Source organism: Scardinius erythrophthalmus (assembly GCF_964197995.2).
Source record: "Scardinius erythrophthalmus genome assembly, chromosome: 8".
NCBI lineage: Eukaryota > Metazoa > Chordata > Actinopteri > Cypriniformes > Leuciscidae > Scardinius > Scardinius erythrophthalmus.
This window is the reverse complement of record NC_138228.1, coordinates 41,864,454-41,881,701: the sequence shown is the minus strand read 5'-3', so window position 1 is coordinate 41,881,701 and position 17,248 is coordinate 41,864,454. Positions and strand designations below refer to the sequence as shown.

At 37.5% G+C, this 17,248-nt stretch overlaps 1 protein-coding gene across 2 annotated transcripts in view; it reads right to left on the bottom strand.

Moving 5' to 3' along the window:
* The window catches only part of nectin1b (nectin cell adhesion molecule 1b), a gene marked incomplete at its 3' end in the record, with an annotated part of 250,842 nt that extends 234,952 nt beyond the window's left edge, over positions 1–15,890 (bottom strand). Inside the window, exon 1 of one of the 2 annotated variants that reach the window (XM_081372829.1) lies at positions 15,168–15,890. In XM_081372829.1, coding sequence (XP_081228955.1) covers positions 15,168–15,222 — 55 coding nt within the window. In that variant the 5' untranslated portion in view covers positions 15,223–15,890. The remainder of the gene's footprint in view (positions 1–15,167) is intronic. The other variant, XM_081372830.1, reaches the window with a different exon arrangement.
* Between the last annotated feature and the right edge of the window lie 1,358 nt (positions 15,891–17,248).

The window sequence follows — 17,248 nt, the reverse complement described above, 5'->3', positions numbered from 1 at the left end:
GGTCAGAGCTTTCCTGTCTACTCCAAACTTCTTGGACAGATACGACAGGTTTCTGATGGCTCCTTCTTTGTATGACATGCCTCTTTCATCTTTGGGCATACACTATAGTTTCGTCTAGCTTTTGTCATCTTAAGACTGTGAAAATAAGTTTATTAATCATTTTTTTGAAGATTAACATAGTGACAACCATCAGTTAATATTTAAATTCTGATTATTAAGTATTTACATAGACGTTTAATGTGGGTGAGCTTAAAGGGAGCACACACTGTGCTTAATTGGAGCAAAAACATTTTTTAATTAATAAATATTAAATTAAAATTTAAAGGAAAATATTTAGCTAAATTAATAATCTAGGTAATGTATTAAGTTTATACCAATTTTAATATGAACAACTATTAAAGACAATATCTATGAAATTATGCTTTTTCTAATTGATGTCACACTGAAGCTGTGTGATTGTCATAGTAGTGCACCCTTTAAGCTCACCTAACAATAATATGAATTCTTTAAAAATTACAGCAGTTTAAAACCACAGACTATCAATAAAATGTAAAATTATAATATTATGGATTTAAAAGTACAAGCCATTAATTCCTGTGAAGTAATATATTAATGTAGCACACAATCTTATACAGCTAGTAAGCTAGCTATGTTTGTAGCATCTGGGCTATGTTGCTAAAACTATCTTTTAGATCTAACTGTAATTATTTCCCACATCCAGGTTCCAGGTTATAATATTCAAAAGTCTAAACATTAATCTCTTAATTTTGCAATAAGAAGATGTACTTCTTCAAAATAAATGTTTAAACATATAAAAAATGAACATCTGAGGGGCTCCTCTTCTGGTGAAAGTTTTCAGACAGCTTTGAAAATAGCCGCCAGACAGTGTGAACACATGGACACACATATCTCAGTGTGTAATGGTCTGATTGGTTTAAAATTACAGGAGGTATATAGTAACAAACACATCAATTGGTTAATACATCAAATAGGATAATACATTGCTGTTTCTTTTTATAATCTGAGCTCCAAGATGGTAGTGTGCTTAATGGGTACTTGAGCTTAATAGGTACGTTTACCCTAGATCAAAAAAAGAACCCTGGAAAGGAGTATTTTTCAAAAAAACATGCACAATATTACATATTCATAGATTTACTCTTATTAAAAAGTTATTGTTACAATTCCCAAACTTAATAAATGCACACTACCACTCATTGTAACAGTTGGGCTAATGATGACTTCTGAGGTGAAAAGAACCTGAAGGAGATTGTTCTATTCATTTGGCTCGATATTCATTAAAAATACATTTTCAAAAGCCTAATTGCAAAATTTGGATAACCGATCAAAACCCACTGTCAGATTAATCAGCGGAATAATCGATTAATCGTTCCAATAATCGTTAGATTAATCGATTATCAAAATAATTGTTTGTTGCAGCCCTAGTCCACAGTCTAGAATATAAAACAACTACCTATAAAGAAAAAAATGTTGTCCAACAAACACCTTTTTTGTCTATGGTCATGCTCGTTGTGTCTGTCTGCCTATCAGTGCAATTCATAACTTGAAACGAGTTAGTTTCAATACGTGCAATTGCGACTTGAATATGCAACTTTAGATCTGCTTAGCAACCGCAGTCCTTGCCTTTTCTTTACCCAAACTTATATTTCCAGATAACACACACACACAAACATACACACTCACACATTCTTCCAAAACAGAATCTGTAGATTTGTTGTCCCTTTAGAGACAGAAAAGGCAGGAAAACATCAGCCATATTCACAGAATTCCTTCTCTCTATTCCCCTGACTGATGCTTTTGCACAGGCCAGTAATCGCCAGTGCATGTCTCTTTTAATGGAGGCACATCAGCCCAGCTGCCTGTAGTAAATTGACTTGTTCAGTCTGAGGGGCCGGTGTGTGTGTGCGTACATGTGTGAGAATCTGATATATTTTATTTCAGAGGCATACACAGGATTTTAACGGAAGCCCTGGAATTATCCAATCGCTCAATCCCAGATCAGTGCTCTGACTAACCGCCCCACTTCTCTAGCGTGACACCATTACCCCTGCTGGATGCCTCTCGGCAGAGCCCTCACTGGTTTATCTCAAATAGAGCCTGTGAAGTGGAAGACTTGATAAAGACTCAACATAAACCATCATATAGGCTTTTGATTGACAGCTATAATGCTCTCCTACACTAGAAATGTATTTATTATAGGAAAGCACTGATACAATACTATAATTATGAATAAGATATTATAATACTTAATACAGTATTAGTACATTATGATTTATGTATTTCATTTATGTAAGCATCAATCTACAATATCATGTTTCAATCAAATTAAAACATGATAAGCCATTTTATAAAATGGATTACTGTTTAGTCCTTTTGAAACCTGACATTGAAAGTGTATAATGTTTGAAAGTGATATAAAGCAGGATATTGTCTGCTTCCAATTGTGGCTTAATCAGACAGATTATATTTAAAAACCACATACACTGTTTCAGTATGTGATATATAGGCATATTTAACAAAATAATGTAAAATTTGGTGCGATTTAAGTTAACATGCATTTTCAATAATATGTGACCAATTGTTTGCTCTTCATGCTAGCAGCATGACTAAATACTTTAAGACATGAAAGAAAATGTTTTCTGAAAATATGATATTTTTGTATCCAGAAGTTAACAATAGTGGATGCAGTAGCCTAGATTAGTCATTTATTAGCCATGGGCGGCCTGACACCCCATACTGTCAAAGCTTGGGAAGTCCATGAGTTTGAGCAAAGTTCAGACGTTCATGCAGAGAGAGATATGACAGCGACAGACATAACAGAGAGAGAAATGGAGGGATTATTAACACTGACCTCTGAAAGGATTTAATTTAAATGACGAATCCTAATGAGCTGATCCATGGATGACACAACCGGGATTGTGAACTATTCAGAACTGAACTGTGAATGTATTAATAATTCAAGTTTAATTCCTGAATTTGAAATTATTTGAATTGAGGAAGCAAACAAGGATGCTAAACTGAAAATCTGATTAAAACCTGGAAATAATCAAAAAGTTTCAGATAAAAAACGAATTAGATTTATTTATATTTTTTTTTTACTAAAAAATAAAAATATTTAAGATTCTGCATGTTACGATAGTAATATGATTTGTAATATATAAAAAGTATATAAAAAAAAAAGAGATGAATTTTCACTAGTGGTCTCCTATATTATACGTACCAGGGAATAAATAGGCATAATTAGTCAGAATTAACTCATGAATACTGGAGCTGGACTAATAAAATTCCTCCATTGTGTGACTGTTAAAATTGTAATTCATTTTCCTGTCATTCTAATTCATCATCCTGTGGCCTATTCAATTCAAATTCCTACACACAATTTGAACGGGAGCCAATTCTTGAAATTCTGCATGAAAAAGCAGAGAAAACAAGAGAAGCCAAGCGAGGGAGGAGGGGAAAACGCTGCAGTAATACAGCTGAAGTATCTGTTCAGTGAGTGGAAAACCAAGGGTGGGAGGATGGGTGGGCTTAACTATTTAATCTCTAAATCGAGATGAGAATCGCTAAATCAGATTAATACCAAATCAGAACAACACAAGCAAGATCGGCTCCCATTTATTGATTTCCTTTTTCTTTAGTCGGCTGATTCAGGCATTTGATTCGAAACAGAACAGGATTTTCAGGGGTCTGAAGCAGAAAATTGCACCTGTGCTTTACAGATAAAACAAGAACTCCATTTGGACGGATGGGAGAGAGAGGTTCGTGTGATCAGGGACCTGGAAAACAAGTGTGTGTACCCGCGCCGCATGCATACGCACAGAGACAGTCGCAGGTGCACACAGACAAATACGTTCTGCACTGAGACATCATACACCCTCATCCTAAGGATGCTGAGGCTAAAAGTTCCCAGCGCAGAGTCACTTTCAGGTCACCCTGATGCTAAAAACCCACTCCCATTAACACACTTCACGCAGGCCTACCTAAAGACCCTCCATAAACAAAGAGAAAGAGAAGGAGGGAAAGCTTGCGTGTGTGCGCATGTGTGTGTTAATTTAGCACTTACTCTGTTTTTAGTGTTATTTGTGCAGTCAGCTGTGCAGTGGAGAAACACTCCGTGCTTGTCACATCCACTCCATTATTTAGATCAGGAGCTCTCACTCATGTTTAATTCACCAGCGAGAAGCTACGCCGCATCCAGACAGAGCCGCACAGCACCATCTAAATGTGCACTACAGACTCAGCCAAAAAAACACAGTGGTGGAAGTCCTGCGAATGTGACATATTAAGCATTTGCATTACAAAAGGAAAACACTTTAAGTAAAACCCTTTATCCATCACTAAGAAACTTAGGGAGAATTCAGTGTAGACAAAAAGACAGTGTTGTATATTTGCAAATGCAAAACATGCAAATCACTTAGCCTACTAATGCACGAAGCATGCAGATAGCAATTCCCCTTCTTGCAGGCCGGTTGTGAGCGGAGAATGCTGCAGTCTAAAGGCCCGTTCACACCAAGCACGATAACTATAAAGATAACGACAAAGATAACTATATATGCGTCCACACCAACGAACGATAACGGTCTTTTTATTCTAAGCACGCGTGCGGACGCCCCATTTTAAATGCGCGAGACCTTTAAATTAGAATGGATTCTGATTGACTGTCAGTGTTTTATCGTTTGACAGCTGAAAAAAAATCGTTCTGAAAGTGATCCCAACGATATCGTTCCTCATATCTTTATCGTTATAGTTGTGGTGTGAACTCTGTTATTCTTTAATATGGAGAACGATTTTTAGAATTATATCTTTATCGTTATCTTTATAGTTATCGTCCTTGGTGTGAACGGGCCTTAAGGCTGGGCGGTATGACGATATATATCATTACCACGGTATTGAGGTTAGTAAATATCACGGTATGTAAATATATAGCACTATTGACACTTCAGAGTGATGAAATGCATGAATGAACCACTTAATCTTGAAAGATGGTGTTCAAAATACTTAGTTTTCAGTTTAATATTGTGTAGGTCTCCTGCTAACTGGTTAACTCACATTATTACTGTCTTACTGAAATACTTCTGCTGATCAGTTGTGGGCCACTATTGCCTATAACTGTGTCTATTAATGCAGATCGTCTGTCGTTCTCACTACTTTGAGTAAAGATTAAGCATGGAGCAAGATTTGTTTTACCAACGTTTATGTTACAGTCATTCACGCTAGAGTTCGGCTAATGTATGCACTGCTATTGATATACAGTTTCCACCAACGCATTCTCATCCTTGGGCGTCATATACTGACGCTTTTGACATTTCGTCTACATCGAACGCACATGGCACCCTTTAGCGTCAATATGAGACGCACAGAGCTTTGTTCGGTTATGGGTAGTTTTAGGTCTGGGGTAGGGTTAGGGTTAGACCGCTAGGAGGCGCCTTCTGGCCCATATCTATCTGCGTCTCATATTGACGCTAAAGGGTGCCATGTGCGTTCGATGTAGACGAAATGTCAAAAGCGGCAATAAATTAGAAAAAAACTCGGTAAATAAAAAAGTATAAGTAAAATAATCGGTTTGTTGATGGACATGCACTTGTTAATGCTGATGGTGAGGAATTACAGTTGCAACATCCCATAATGTCCCTCAAACTGAGCAGTGTATCACTGAGAAACGTCCTGCTCGAGTTGTTCTTGCGATGGAGGTTGGGGTTGAATGAATAGTTCTTCCAATGTTTCATCATCGGACTCGTGTTCGCATTGATATGGTAAAATCAACGTCATTGTTCGTGACTGTTTAGTTTACGGTGTAGGAAGCCTCAGGACAAGAGCTGACGTTCTTATGGCAATGGGCATGTAGACCAATCACAAGACTGAGCTGTCTGGCCAATCAGAGCAGGTAGCTCGCGGAGAGGAGGGATTTAGAGAGATTGATTCATCTGACAAGTCGTTTGAGAAGCATTGAAAACGTGGTGATGTGCAAATGTATATTATGAGAAAATTAAACAGTTTTTTGACCTTTGATGCATATAAACCTGTTGTAGGAGACTCCAAAACAGCATTAGGAAACTTTAAAATAGCATAATAGTGGCCTCAAATATTATGAACAGTCTTAGAATGTTCCACGTATGGTTGAAAATACCATCATTGGCCTAGAAAGATAACACTCAGGGAGTCAAGACTATAAAGAGGAAGGATGCCCTCCCTTCACTGTCACACTCTGCAGCCACTCTGTGTGACTGTATGACTGCTGGCCTTTTCTTGCAAGAAAATAAACCTCATCAAAGACAATTGGAAATCTTTGTCTCTTATTCAGTGATAGAATTGTGTTTGCCATCACAGTCTCAAAGGTAAACAGTAGGGTGTAAACCAGATGTGTATCAGTATGGATCCATGCATTTGGTCTTAAAGTGACAGCAGCCTAATATATCTGCTGCTCTGTGTCATTAATGTGAAAATAACATACAGTGAATACTATGCAATATTTTATTTTTGCATTTGATTTAAATTTTTGTACAGATTTCTAACTGTTAAATAAATTTTAATATCTATTGTACCTGAAAAACGTAATTAATTAATATTTTAGTTATATTGTATTTGTCCTATTGTTTGTAATTTGTTTATTTTCTTATTTTTAACAACATAAATGAAATAAAATAACCATATAGTGATATATATCGTTATCGTAAAATCAAATCTCATATCGTGAGATTTATCATACCGCCCACTCCTACTGCAGACTACCATAATCTGGTGTAATTTATTGCAACGGTATGAAAACACTCAATTTGAGTCTTTAGATAGTGGATAAATATTATAACTTCCTAAAACTTCCTAAATATTCTTGAGAAGCAGCAATGAATAATTTAGAATAGATATTTGCATTCACAATGTTATCTTTAATGTGAATGGTTGTTGTCTTGCTGACAGAATTTTTATTTTTATTTTTAATAAACAAGCTCAAATGTGCCACTGCAGTAAGACAAAATACCCTTAAGATACAATCTATGAAAACAAGTCTTAATATCTTAAGCAGTGTTTCTTCAAGTAAATGCTTCATTAAAAATATTAAAAAAGGTATACAGATGGGTATATGTTTACATAATGACAAATAGCAGTGAAATGTTTCAGGCAATTAGCCTATGTTTTTATAATATACAAAACATACATTCTATAATGAGCCTCATTTATACATGTTTTGTGGTAAAAAGAACGACAATGACGCTTCACAAGCAAAGACGGTATTTGGTTAAACTGGATTATGGCTGGTTAGGGAATAATATGCGGGTTTTTGTGATGAAAAAAACAAAACTCTTGAATATGACAAACCCATATTAATAAGGTACAAAAATTAATTGTGCTTGCATCAAAATCCCCACTGTGCACAACATTGGAGTTTCAACCAGTGTCTCAAATGCTGCTTTAGCAGTCTGCAGGGGTTGCTAGCAGTGGTCCATGAGGTAAATTCACCATAGTAATATTATTTGGCTGTCACTCTCACTGTTCTTTCTTAGCTCGGGCAGCTTTCCACACATCACCCCAGTACAAAATAGACCTCCAAGGGAATTGGATGGAGCTCTCATCTGCATGCTAATGTTTAACCATCCAACCCAAATGTCTGTATAATCACTTTCACAGCAGAACTCCATCCGGTGAGCATCCCCCGCCAAACGCTGTGCCATGTGTCACTGTCAGACAGTTACGACTATTTCTCTCTAAGGAGGACAGACAAACAGACTGAAAGACACGCAATAAAAAACTTCTCCTGGCCTACATGTGACCTCTTGGGGTTAAGCAGCACTTATTGAGGTTTGGCTGATGAGTTCTACAGGTTTTTCACCCATACAAGCTCCATGATCCTTTGGGAAACACCTGCTTCTGATCAACGTCCGCTTTTATGACCCTGGTTCATCTGGCTTTTGGTTTTCAAAAGATCCACTTCAAATAAGAATACACCCCTGTCTTCCAATTATGGCACATGTATGCAAAAAAGACATTCAACTGTTGACCACTGAGGTCAATTTCAGTGTAAACAAGCCAATTGTAAACAAGTGAATCTAGCTAACAATCAAGAAAAGTGTTTTTTTGGCCGAAGTATTTTACATTTTTATTCAATAAATATTACAAAACCGAAAAGGAGAGCAACTACTCAAAGTAAATCCCTGCTGTAGTGGATACCAGAATGTCCACAGCAAGTCTTTCACACAGTAAGCAAAGCACCAATAAGCAACAAGCCTCCTGGGTAAACAGAACCGAAGGTGTATGAAAGCAAAATTATTCATATTTTGCAGAATCAAGTTTGCATGGTGCAGAGTTATTACTTGGATTACATTTCAGAGCTATAGACAAATTCACATTCAGAATAATTGCATTTCTGTGGTTGATGCTCATCCATCATTCGAAGTGTTCATTCCCCCAAAATGTTTAATCCAACTAAGATGGGGATTTGGAGTTGAGAAAATCGCTTTAACCAGCCTGAAGGGCAATGATCTATATAAGTGAACATACCACAGAGACCTGTCCCAGCCTCCCGCATTCCCAGAATGCACAATACAGCGAAGACAATTAAAGAGCAATGAGAAAGGAAGTAAGGCAAGGGGGGCCTGGCTTATAGACAAAATTATCATGATTCCACAACAAGCAACTGTGCTTCCGGGTTCGTCAGACAAGCAGAGTTTAGTGATCAATATAAGTACTTAATTAGACTTAATAAATGCTAAGTTACTTTAAACATTCAAAATAAAATGCAAATATGCATTTTAAGAACTATGCATGTTTTTATTTTCATATTCTTTGCAAAGGCCCTAAATGTGATAGTGATCAACAAAGTCATCATTTTGCCAAATCCTGGCCCTGATCTATCAATAATGACAGAAATCTAGTTTATGAAAACAGGGTGAGCAACCTCACGCACAGCAATTATTGATCATTTCCAGCTCAATTTGAATGAGGCTCTAATTTAAAACGGCTCGTTTTCAATGTACTGTACCTGAAGAACCTGAAAGTGTGTCCATCGACACTTTTCATACTCCCATAAGATCTCAACTTTGTGACCATGTCCTCATTATAATGACGGACTGGAGGCAAGTACCCATCAACGCAACTATAACACAGCCAACTAATGTGACGTATTTTGAGTGAAGTGTTTTTTGTGAGACATTTGTGCATTGAGCGGATTGAGTATGCTGCTGCTGTTTTGGCACAGTCCATTTCATCTTAAGCACCGCTTTGGATGGTTCATGTTAATAGCTTTCTACGCTGTTAATTTCAAGAATGATTGGGCAGACCCCATAGATCACTTCTGCTTGATGATGAGGGGTACACGATAACCTCTCATGCTCTCTTACCTGTAAATCTCACCTTACTTTGTTTTACACTACAGTAATTAAAAGCTATATTTACCCAGATAACAATAAAAATGGCTTGGTTCCAAAACCTAGGAAGCTGCTTTCTAAGGTGACATACTAAGACCGCTCTACATAGTCAACATTTCTGTGCGTCATAAATGTAGCAAAGTGCACAGGAGACTCAATTCACAATTGATTTCAACAGAGTTTGGCGTTAATATGTTGCTATTAACAAGAGATGCTCCGGTAGACCAGCCATAAATCGGAACCGGACGGTTGCTGATTGTGTGTTTAGTGCAAAAATCGCCCAGTTTTTCGTTTTATTTTGGCCAATCTCTATTCTGGACTTGACGGCATTTCTTTTTTTTTTTCCAGTATAAAGCCTGTTTATAAGTGCAGCACTGCATTGTGAACAGCGGAAACTACATTTTTAAAGAGATGTTTCAATAGTTAATGAATATTATGTGCCATGTTGGATTTTTTTTACTGAACTGGTCAAAATGCATTATGGGATTGCCTTCTCCACAAAAAAACAAAACAAAAAAAAAAACAGCAACATAATTACATTTTGGAACACCCTTCATGTTAGGAGCTCACCTATGATACCTTAGAATCGTGCCTATAAAGGTTTTGGAACTGAGCCAGTGTCTTTGCCAAGTCTGCAGCATTTGAATAGAGCAAACTGATGCATTTGATAACAAGATTTCAGTACAGGATTGTGAAAGAGAATGTTTAATACTGAACAAGGCCACTTTAAATGAAATACAAAAACACTTTGCATAAAGCATATTAAATCAAGTTCAGTGGGAGAAATAGCACAATCCTTCTTTGAAAAATAAATAAATAAATAAATAAAACAGAACACAAACTAACATCTTAGCTCATTTAATATGCATGACTAAACTTCGGTTCAATGAATGTGCACACTGACAGATGAAATCAATAAACAGAAACTGGCTTTTTAATGCAACACATTGTTAAACACCGTTAAAAGTGTGAAACGGCATCAAAGCGTAACTGCAACTGCTAAAATCAGGTCCCTTCACCAAAGCGGTTTCAGTTCACGCTTATGTAATATACTCTGATGTGAATTGAAAATGGTTTAAAATGGTATGGGACTCATGTCAAGGCGAGTAACCTAATGCAAAAGTAATGAACACTTTATTTGGGAATAAAGCAGATTTTCAACACATTTGGAAATACAATTGAGGAGTGTTAACCATCTGTCTGACTTTACCCCAGTTTCTCATGGGTGGAGTGGAACAAGTGATGGTTTTACACCCACACACACTTGTTTGCCAGCTAAACCATCTATTGTGGGGGTCACTACAGCTTGTATATCACTTAGACCTTCAAAGAGGGCTGACATTAATAGGCTCACCTTCTGACCTCAAAGTGAATGACCAAATTCCTGTCATTGCACATAAAGAAAAGAGTAAAGCCATTTGACGTGAAAGGGAGCCAAGCTTTCGCAGCAAACAACGTATATTTCCCCCTCGCTGAACTCTTTTGAGCATGTGTAATCTTTCTAGTGCACATACGTGAAAGACCCTGGGCGATCTGATATTACTCATCGTAGCAATTTAGAGAGCGTTGGCAAAACTCACAAATTAAAAACGCCACTCAAACATGGCTTTCACAGTCAATGGGATAATCAAAACACGCAAGGGGGGGAATATCACAAGATGTTCTTCTTCTCTCTCTTGATTGAACCACTTCAAACACGATTCCTCCAGCCAGGAAAATAATCCTGATCTTTTACATGAACCACAGGATCATCTCTACACAAATCAGGCAAGACTTTGTGATCAAAGAGCAGAACGCAGAGAATCAGCTGTCGTTCTCTGCGAAAAGGGGACTCATGGGTAACAAGGCCAAATGGGTATTTGTTCCATTCTGTGACATTCTGGTAAGTAAAATATTAAGCCGACCTAAAAATCTGAATTGACCCTATTCATTTTTCGCTCTATTCATAGTTTGTCTAATTGTGAACATTTCATCTGCAAAAAGTAGTAACATCTATATTTTACATATTGTATATACCCGTAGCACTTTATTATACAGTCCTGTTCCCCATGTACTTAAGATGTACTTATTATACTCTAATTACAATAACTGGATAATAACTAGGTACTAACCTTGCAACCAAAATTTCACTGATAAAGCACCTTTCATATAGTACATGCAGTAGCTGAAAGTGCTTAAGAAACAGGTGAAAAAGCATTTTGGGCATTCAGCCATTTTCTACCCCAGATTAACTCGACTGATTCCGACACGTACACGCAAACCACTTCCCTAGGTAGGTCACCTTGAAACAGCCCTCTTAGTAAAATTGATGTTTGTGGTGGGCTCAAATAATTAAGGTACAGATTAGAGCTCCTCCATGAAATACTCCTTAAATCGAGCAAAACAATGATGAATGTTTTTTTTTCTGAAGCTTTAAAAAGTTTTCCATTCCGTTAATGGAAAAAAAGTATTGCTAAAAAAGGTATCACAGGAGGAAATGACGATTTACGGGTCAGTGATGGTTTGCCAAACACGAAATTATCCATCTAGCATCTGTTTTACTCTATAGGGAGGGCTATAAGTCATGTAATCACTATCAAACAGCACAGCCCGTTCCTTTACTCTTCTTTCGTCCTTTGCACTGCTGAATGAATTTTAGCCACAAAGAAGAGTTATCCATCCGTTGTGTTTTTATATGAACAAGGAGAATTAACAGCACAGATATGTTGTATCACAGGCCAACATGTGTTGTTGAAATTCACTGTACACGCTTTATGACAGAATGCAGGAATTTTATGTGTTCCTTGAGGAAAACCATCCCGGTAAAATGGAAGAGCCAAAAATACACATTCTGTCATCATTTACTCACATCATTTATTTTATGTATAAACTGATACAGGTTTGGAATGACACTTTTTTTCATTCTGATCATTCTGCAGAACACAAAAGAAAACATTTGTGAAGAATGTTGGTATCCAAACACGGTTGACCACTTACAATTTCACAAAACGAAAGAAATTCATAAAAACCTGTGAGGTTAAGAAAGCATCAATCTATTGATTAATCTAGCCTAGCGTTGAGCCATTTCAGACATTATCAATAGATCAGAACACCCGAGAGATTCCTCAGGCCGCATTTCAACCAACAGGCTGCAAATTGCCCTATTAATAGATTAGCCTGACGGGTTCCAACTTGGCAAAAAAAGGGGACGTGAATCTCAGAGCAGATAACATTATAAATTACAACACTTCAGCCCATGCTTTTCAATGGGAGAGCCTTGGGCGTCAAATAACAGCAAGCAGAACCGCATCCATATAATTCATTATGCTTCATTATTTTACTCAGCTTCACAGCACAGCTAATACTCAGCTGTACGTGTAGCTGCACGTGAAGTAACCGGCTCTGACATGAACATGTTCACGTAGATTTGATTTATGCTGAGTGATTGCTTTGCTTCAGAAAGAGAAACAATAACCAGATGTCTTCTAAGACCCCCCATTCCAGCTGTTAATTGCATGGCAAGTGTCTAGTAAACACAGAACAGAGGTGAACAAAGAGGGATGTGTTTGCTACGCCCGGGTTGTGTATATCATTAGATTTCCAAGGTGTCTTGTCAACAGAGCATGCTTGGGTTTGTTTTCTCAAGGATCTTGTCTGAACGGATCTTTGCGACTTTTCTATGCTCTCGTAACCTCTCCCACCATTTTTAGTATGTATTATGACTTTGAAGTCTTAAATTATAGGCTGCCCTGGAAAAAATAAATAAATGAATAGTTCTATGCATATCATTACTGTCAAGAAAATTAAATATTTTGCTCCATTAAGTTACCAGTCCTTGCTAATGGTGAGAAACGCAAGCCAATCAATTATTTAGTCATCCCTTACCCACAGGAACAAATGCTCAAAATGCTGACTCTTATTACAGTGTGCCACCATCGACAATTTTACTTCTAGTTCCTGCATCATCTTGCCACACGCGTCATTTGGTTTTATTACATCGCATGAAAAAAAAAAAAAAAAAAAAATTCTACGGGAACTGAATCTGAAAGCAGCCTTACAGGCACACAAACATTTGGTCACCGTGTGATTCCAAAAAGACTGTTCCATTTCTGGAGTCACGCCAAAAGCAACATGTCAAAGCTATTTGAGCTAAGATATTTGCAACTGTAAAAGGTGCCATATATTACATAAAGCATGAAGCTTAGCGATAAAATCAACTCATTACGGTAAGATCTAGGCATTCTTTGAGTCTTGCAAAACTATTAGCGAATCATTATGTCACTACAAAGAGCAGCAGAGTATTCTTAAACAAATTTGTTTTTGAATGTTTTAATCAAGGATGCAGGGATGTCTTCATCACTTACGAGTGGAAAAGCGAGATGATAAAGGGAAGAATCACCCAATGAAAGGAGGTGCAAGGGTTATTATCACATAAGCCTTTCACTCAGTTGACCCTGAACAGCTGTTTTGACTGGCTTAGCTTCTTCTACAGCCACTAGGGGCAGGCCGGAAAAGCGCTCTAAGACCACCAATATATCAGACAGTTTGTTTACAACATTAAAGGTCAGCAGTGCAGTATTGATTGGAAAATATACACTCAAGAGCAGTTTATTAAAAGACACCTAATGCTGGGCCAATAGTAGTACTGTCAGAGTCTCTGGGGAACGCAAATGAATTGAATACTATAGCTGATAAGGGAAAGGGATGCTTTTAAAGGGAAACTGTATGTTTGAATTAAAGGTTATTATGTCATTTCATGTGATCTATTAATTTTACAGGAGGGAAGTTCAGGTAAAGAGGATGAGCGAGGGAGGGCGGTTTCTATGAGCTTCACAGAGGGGTCACACCCATATATCACTCACGGACAAAGCAAGTGTTTTAATCTGACAGCCAAAGGAAAGTTAACTAATTCCAACTCATACTTGACTAGAGCAAAAGCCGTTGCACCTTAGAACATTATGAAGCATATTAACTGCCAGAACTAATTGCAAAAATATTACAAAAAGTCATTGTTAATATACATGTGTGTGTGTGTGTGGGGGGGGGGGGTGTTAAATAGCTTTGTTTGCAAATATAAATTCTATCACAACTACTCAATTTTGAAAAAAGTTCAAATGAGATTGATGCTTTTTTTTAAAGTGTACTTTATGGATCAATGATGACAAATAAGGATGCCTGAGAGGAAGTCAAAATTGTTTGATACAAATAATGTTTTTACCCCCAGGAAAATATTAATAGTATTAAAAAATAACAATTTTTATAAGAACAAAATAATAAAACAGCTTATTTTTACAGTCTGAAGAATTTTACACCAAGAAGTGCGTATATTCATCATTAAATTGTAATGTGAATGATTCATCGCTATGGGTTAGGCTACTTGATCCGTCTCCATCCATGGCACTCAATTTGACATCTGGCGTCAAACGATATTGTCGAACAAGGACTACTAAATAAATGATCACTTGTATATGTAAACATGAATACCCTTTATCTCTTAAAATAATTTGAGAACTAACATCTTTTGTTCCCTTATATTACCTGCAGCTCTTCAATAACTCACAATTAACAAGCAGAACACATATTCTAGCGCAGCATCACTATCGCCATCTGCCTGTATCTCATGTTTTCATGCGTTCAGTTCGAGTCCGTTTATCTTAATTATGGCAACACTGTATCATCAGAGAGGTTTAGTCTAACTTTAAACAGTTATGAACCGCATAGTATTTTAAAGATGCCGGTTGGCGGTCTGACTAAATGACAATAGCGCATATTTTACTGACAAACATCCCGCAGTTGAGCTCATGGACTTACCTGGAGCGTTTAACGCGACCAACAGGACAATCCAAAAAGTCGCCAACACTGCCATCGCGCCTCACGCCAAATATCCGATCTGATATTGCGATCTGCAAAGAGCGATCCGTTGATTCATGCAACTTCAACACAATCCACTTCTGTCCACCCCTTCACTATACGACAGAAAGTCAACTGTTAGTAAAACTGCATTCAATGAAGAGTTTAGCACAGCCAGGAATCTAGATCACATCCAAAGCCCGTGTAAGATACTGATCGAATCTGATTCTGCAGATGAAAAGTCCGCTCGACGAGGCGGATAAGAAGCAGACAAGTTCAGGGATCCCGCATCCCAAGCGTTGAATCCAGTGCGGCTGCTCAACCCCCTCAAAACAGAAGCGCAATAACAGTGAACCCTGAATAACGGGGCGTTTAATGCATCCGTTCCGTTTGCTCCTCAATGCAAGTATGTTTAACAAGATTCTGTACTTTGTTTTGCGCCGTAGTGATCAGAATATGTCCTATAAATCCCAACGGTCCCGGTCTGTTCCCTCAGTTTGGGAGTGTGAGGATTATCAGATTATTTTTGTTGGGTGCTGAAGATGTTTCAACGGACCTGAAATCCGTTCCGAACAATTTGTTTTCCCGAGAAAACGGACTGATTCTCCAGAATATGGAAACAATTCCGTGGATTGGCGCACTTCAGGCACTGCTGCCACAACCTTAACTGTTCTAGTAGCTGATACAAGCGCGAGGAGAGATCCGAATCAAGGTGACGTCAGAAAAAGGCGTGGTTTCAACTGTAGTGTAGGAGGAGGATTTAGTTCATTGTTGCCATGTCCGCTTATATTAAGTGACTCTGTGCTTGTTTTTGCTTATGGCAATGGTGGTCTACAGTTTTTGTGGGTCTTATTTCCACATTACAATCACATATTTGGGGGTTTGCTTGTGCATAGAGATAATCAGTTAGTTTCCCATGTTGTCCCATATTAAGGGTTGACAAACTGACAGCGACTTGCAGAGACAAAGCAATTTACTGCATCGGTTATTTGCAGTAAGACTTGGTGATTTCCAATAGCGTGAGCAAAGGGACCATGTTCCCCTTTTCACATTTTCTCAGAAGCGGAAGTTCTGAGTAATCTTAATTTTTACATTCCCAATTGATCCAATGACAAAAGATAAAACCCACAATAGCCTTTCTATGGGTTTCCAAAAGAGAAAAAAATAAATACATAATGAGAGCTTGATCACAGTGGTCAGAAGAGAGAAAGATTTGCCACTACTCCCCAAAAAATGGTCAAAAATGTAGATTTTTTGATAGAGACTGAAGTATCTGAAACGCTTCCAATAGCCTACTCATTTTCCGCAAGATACACGATACATGATACCATCTGTGCTTTCTCATTGCTCTCTCATCTCTCCGACAGCAAGTTATGGACTGTTCTCCCCTCACTCATTCATTTCATTCATTTGCTCGAGATGTATATGGTTGGTTACAGGACTTGAATTTCAATGTGATTGCTCATAATTTTACTCATTCACACAGATTTTGTGCTCACACCCAACGTACGCGTGCATGAAGCTGCTTATTGCATTTAAACAGTCAAATACACACAAAATACTGTAAAAATGCCGGTTTTGTTAAATATTCATGTAAATACAGTCAGTTATGTTTTAAGTGAAATGTAACAGTATAATTGATCCGTCAGGTGTTAAAGTGACAGCAGCCTGATACAGACTGGTTATACCTGCTTCCAAATTATGAGATAATATTAAAAACATCTATATGGCAGTTTGTACCCATGTTATCAATGTCAAAACTGTGGCCAGTGAAAATGCTAAGTGGCTACTTTGGAAAAACAAAAAAAAAACAAAAAAAACATTTAATTAAATTAAATATGAGCAAAAAAAAGTTAATGTCAAGCCCTTTATATTAACAGATGTTAACCGTGAAAATTCGTCATCACAGTCTGTGAAAAAGATCCAACAAGTGATGCAAGTAGAGCACAACTTTATATAAATAAGCAGCAATATGATGCACATATTGTGTTTTCTCAGACCAAGTTGACCGTTTTCCCGAGTAAGATCTGGCAACACTGATT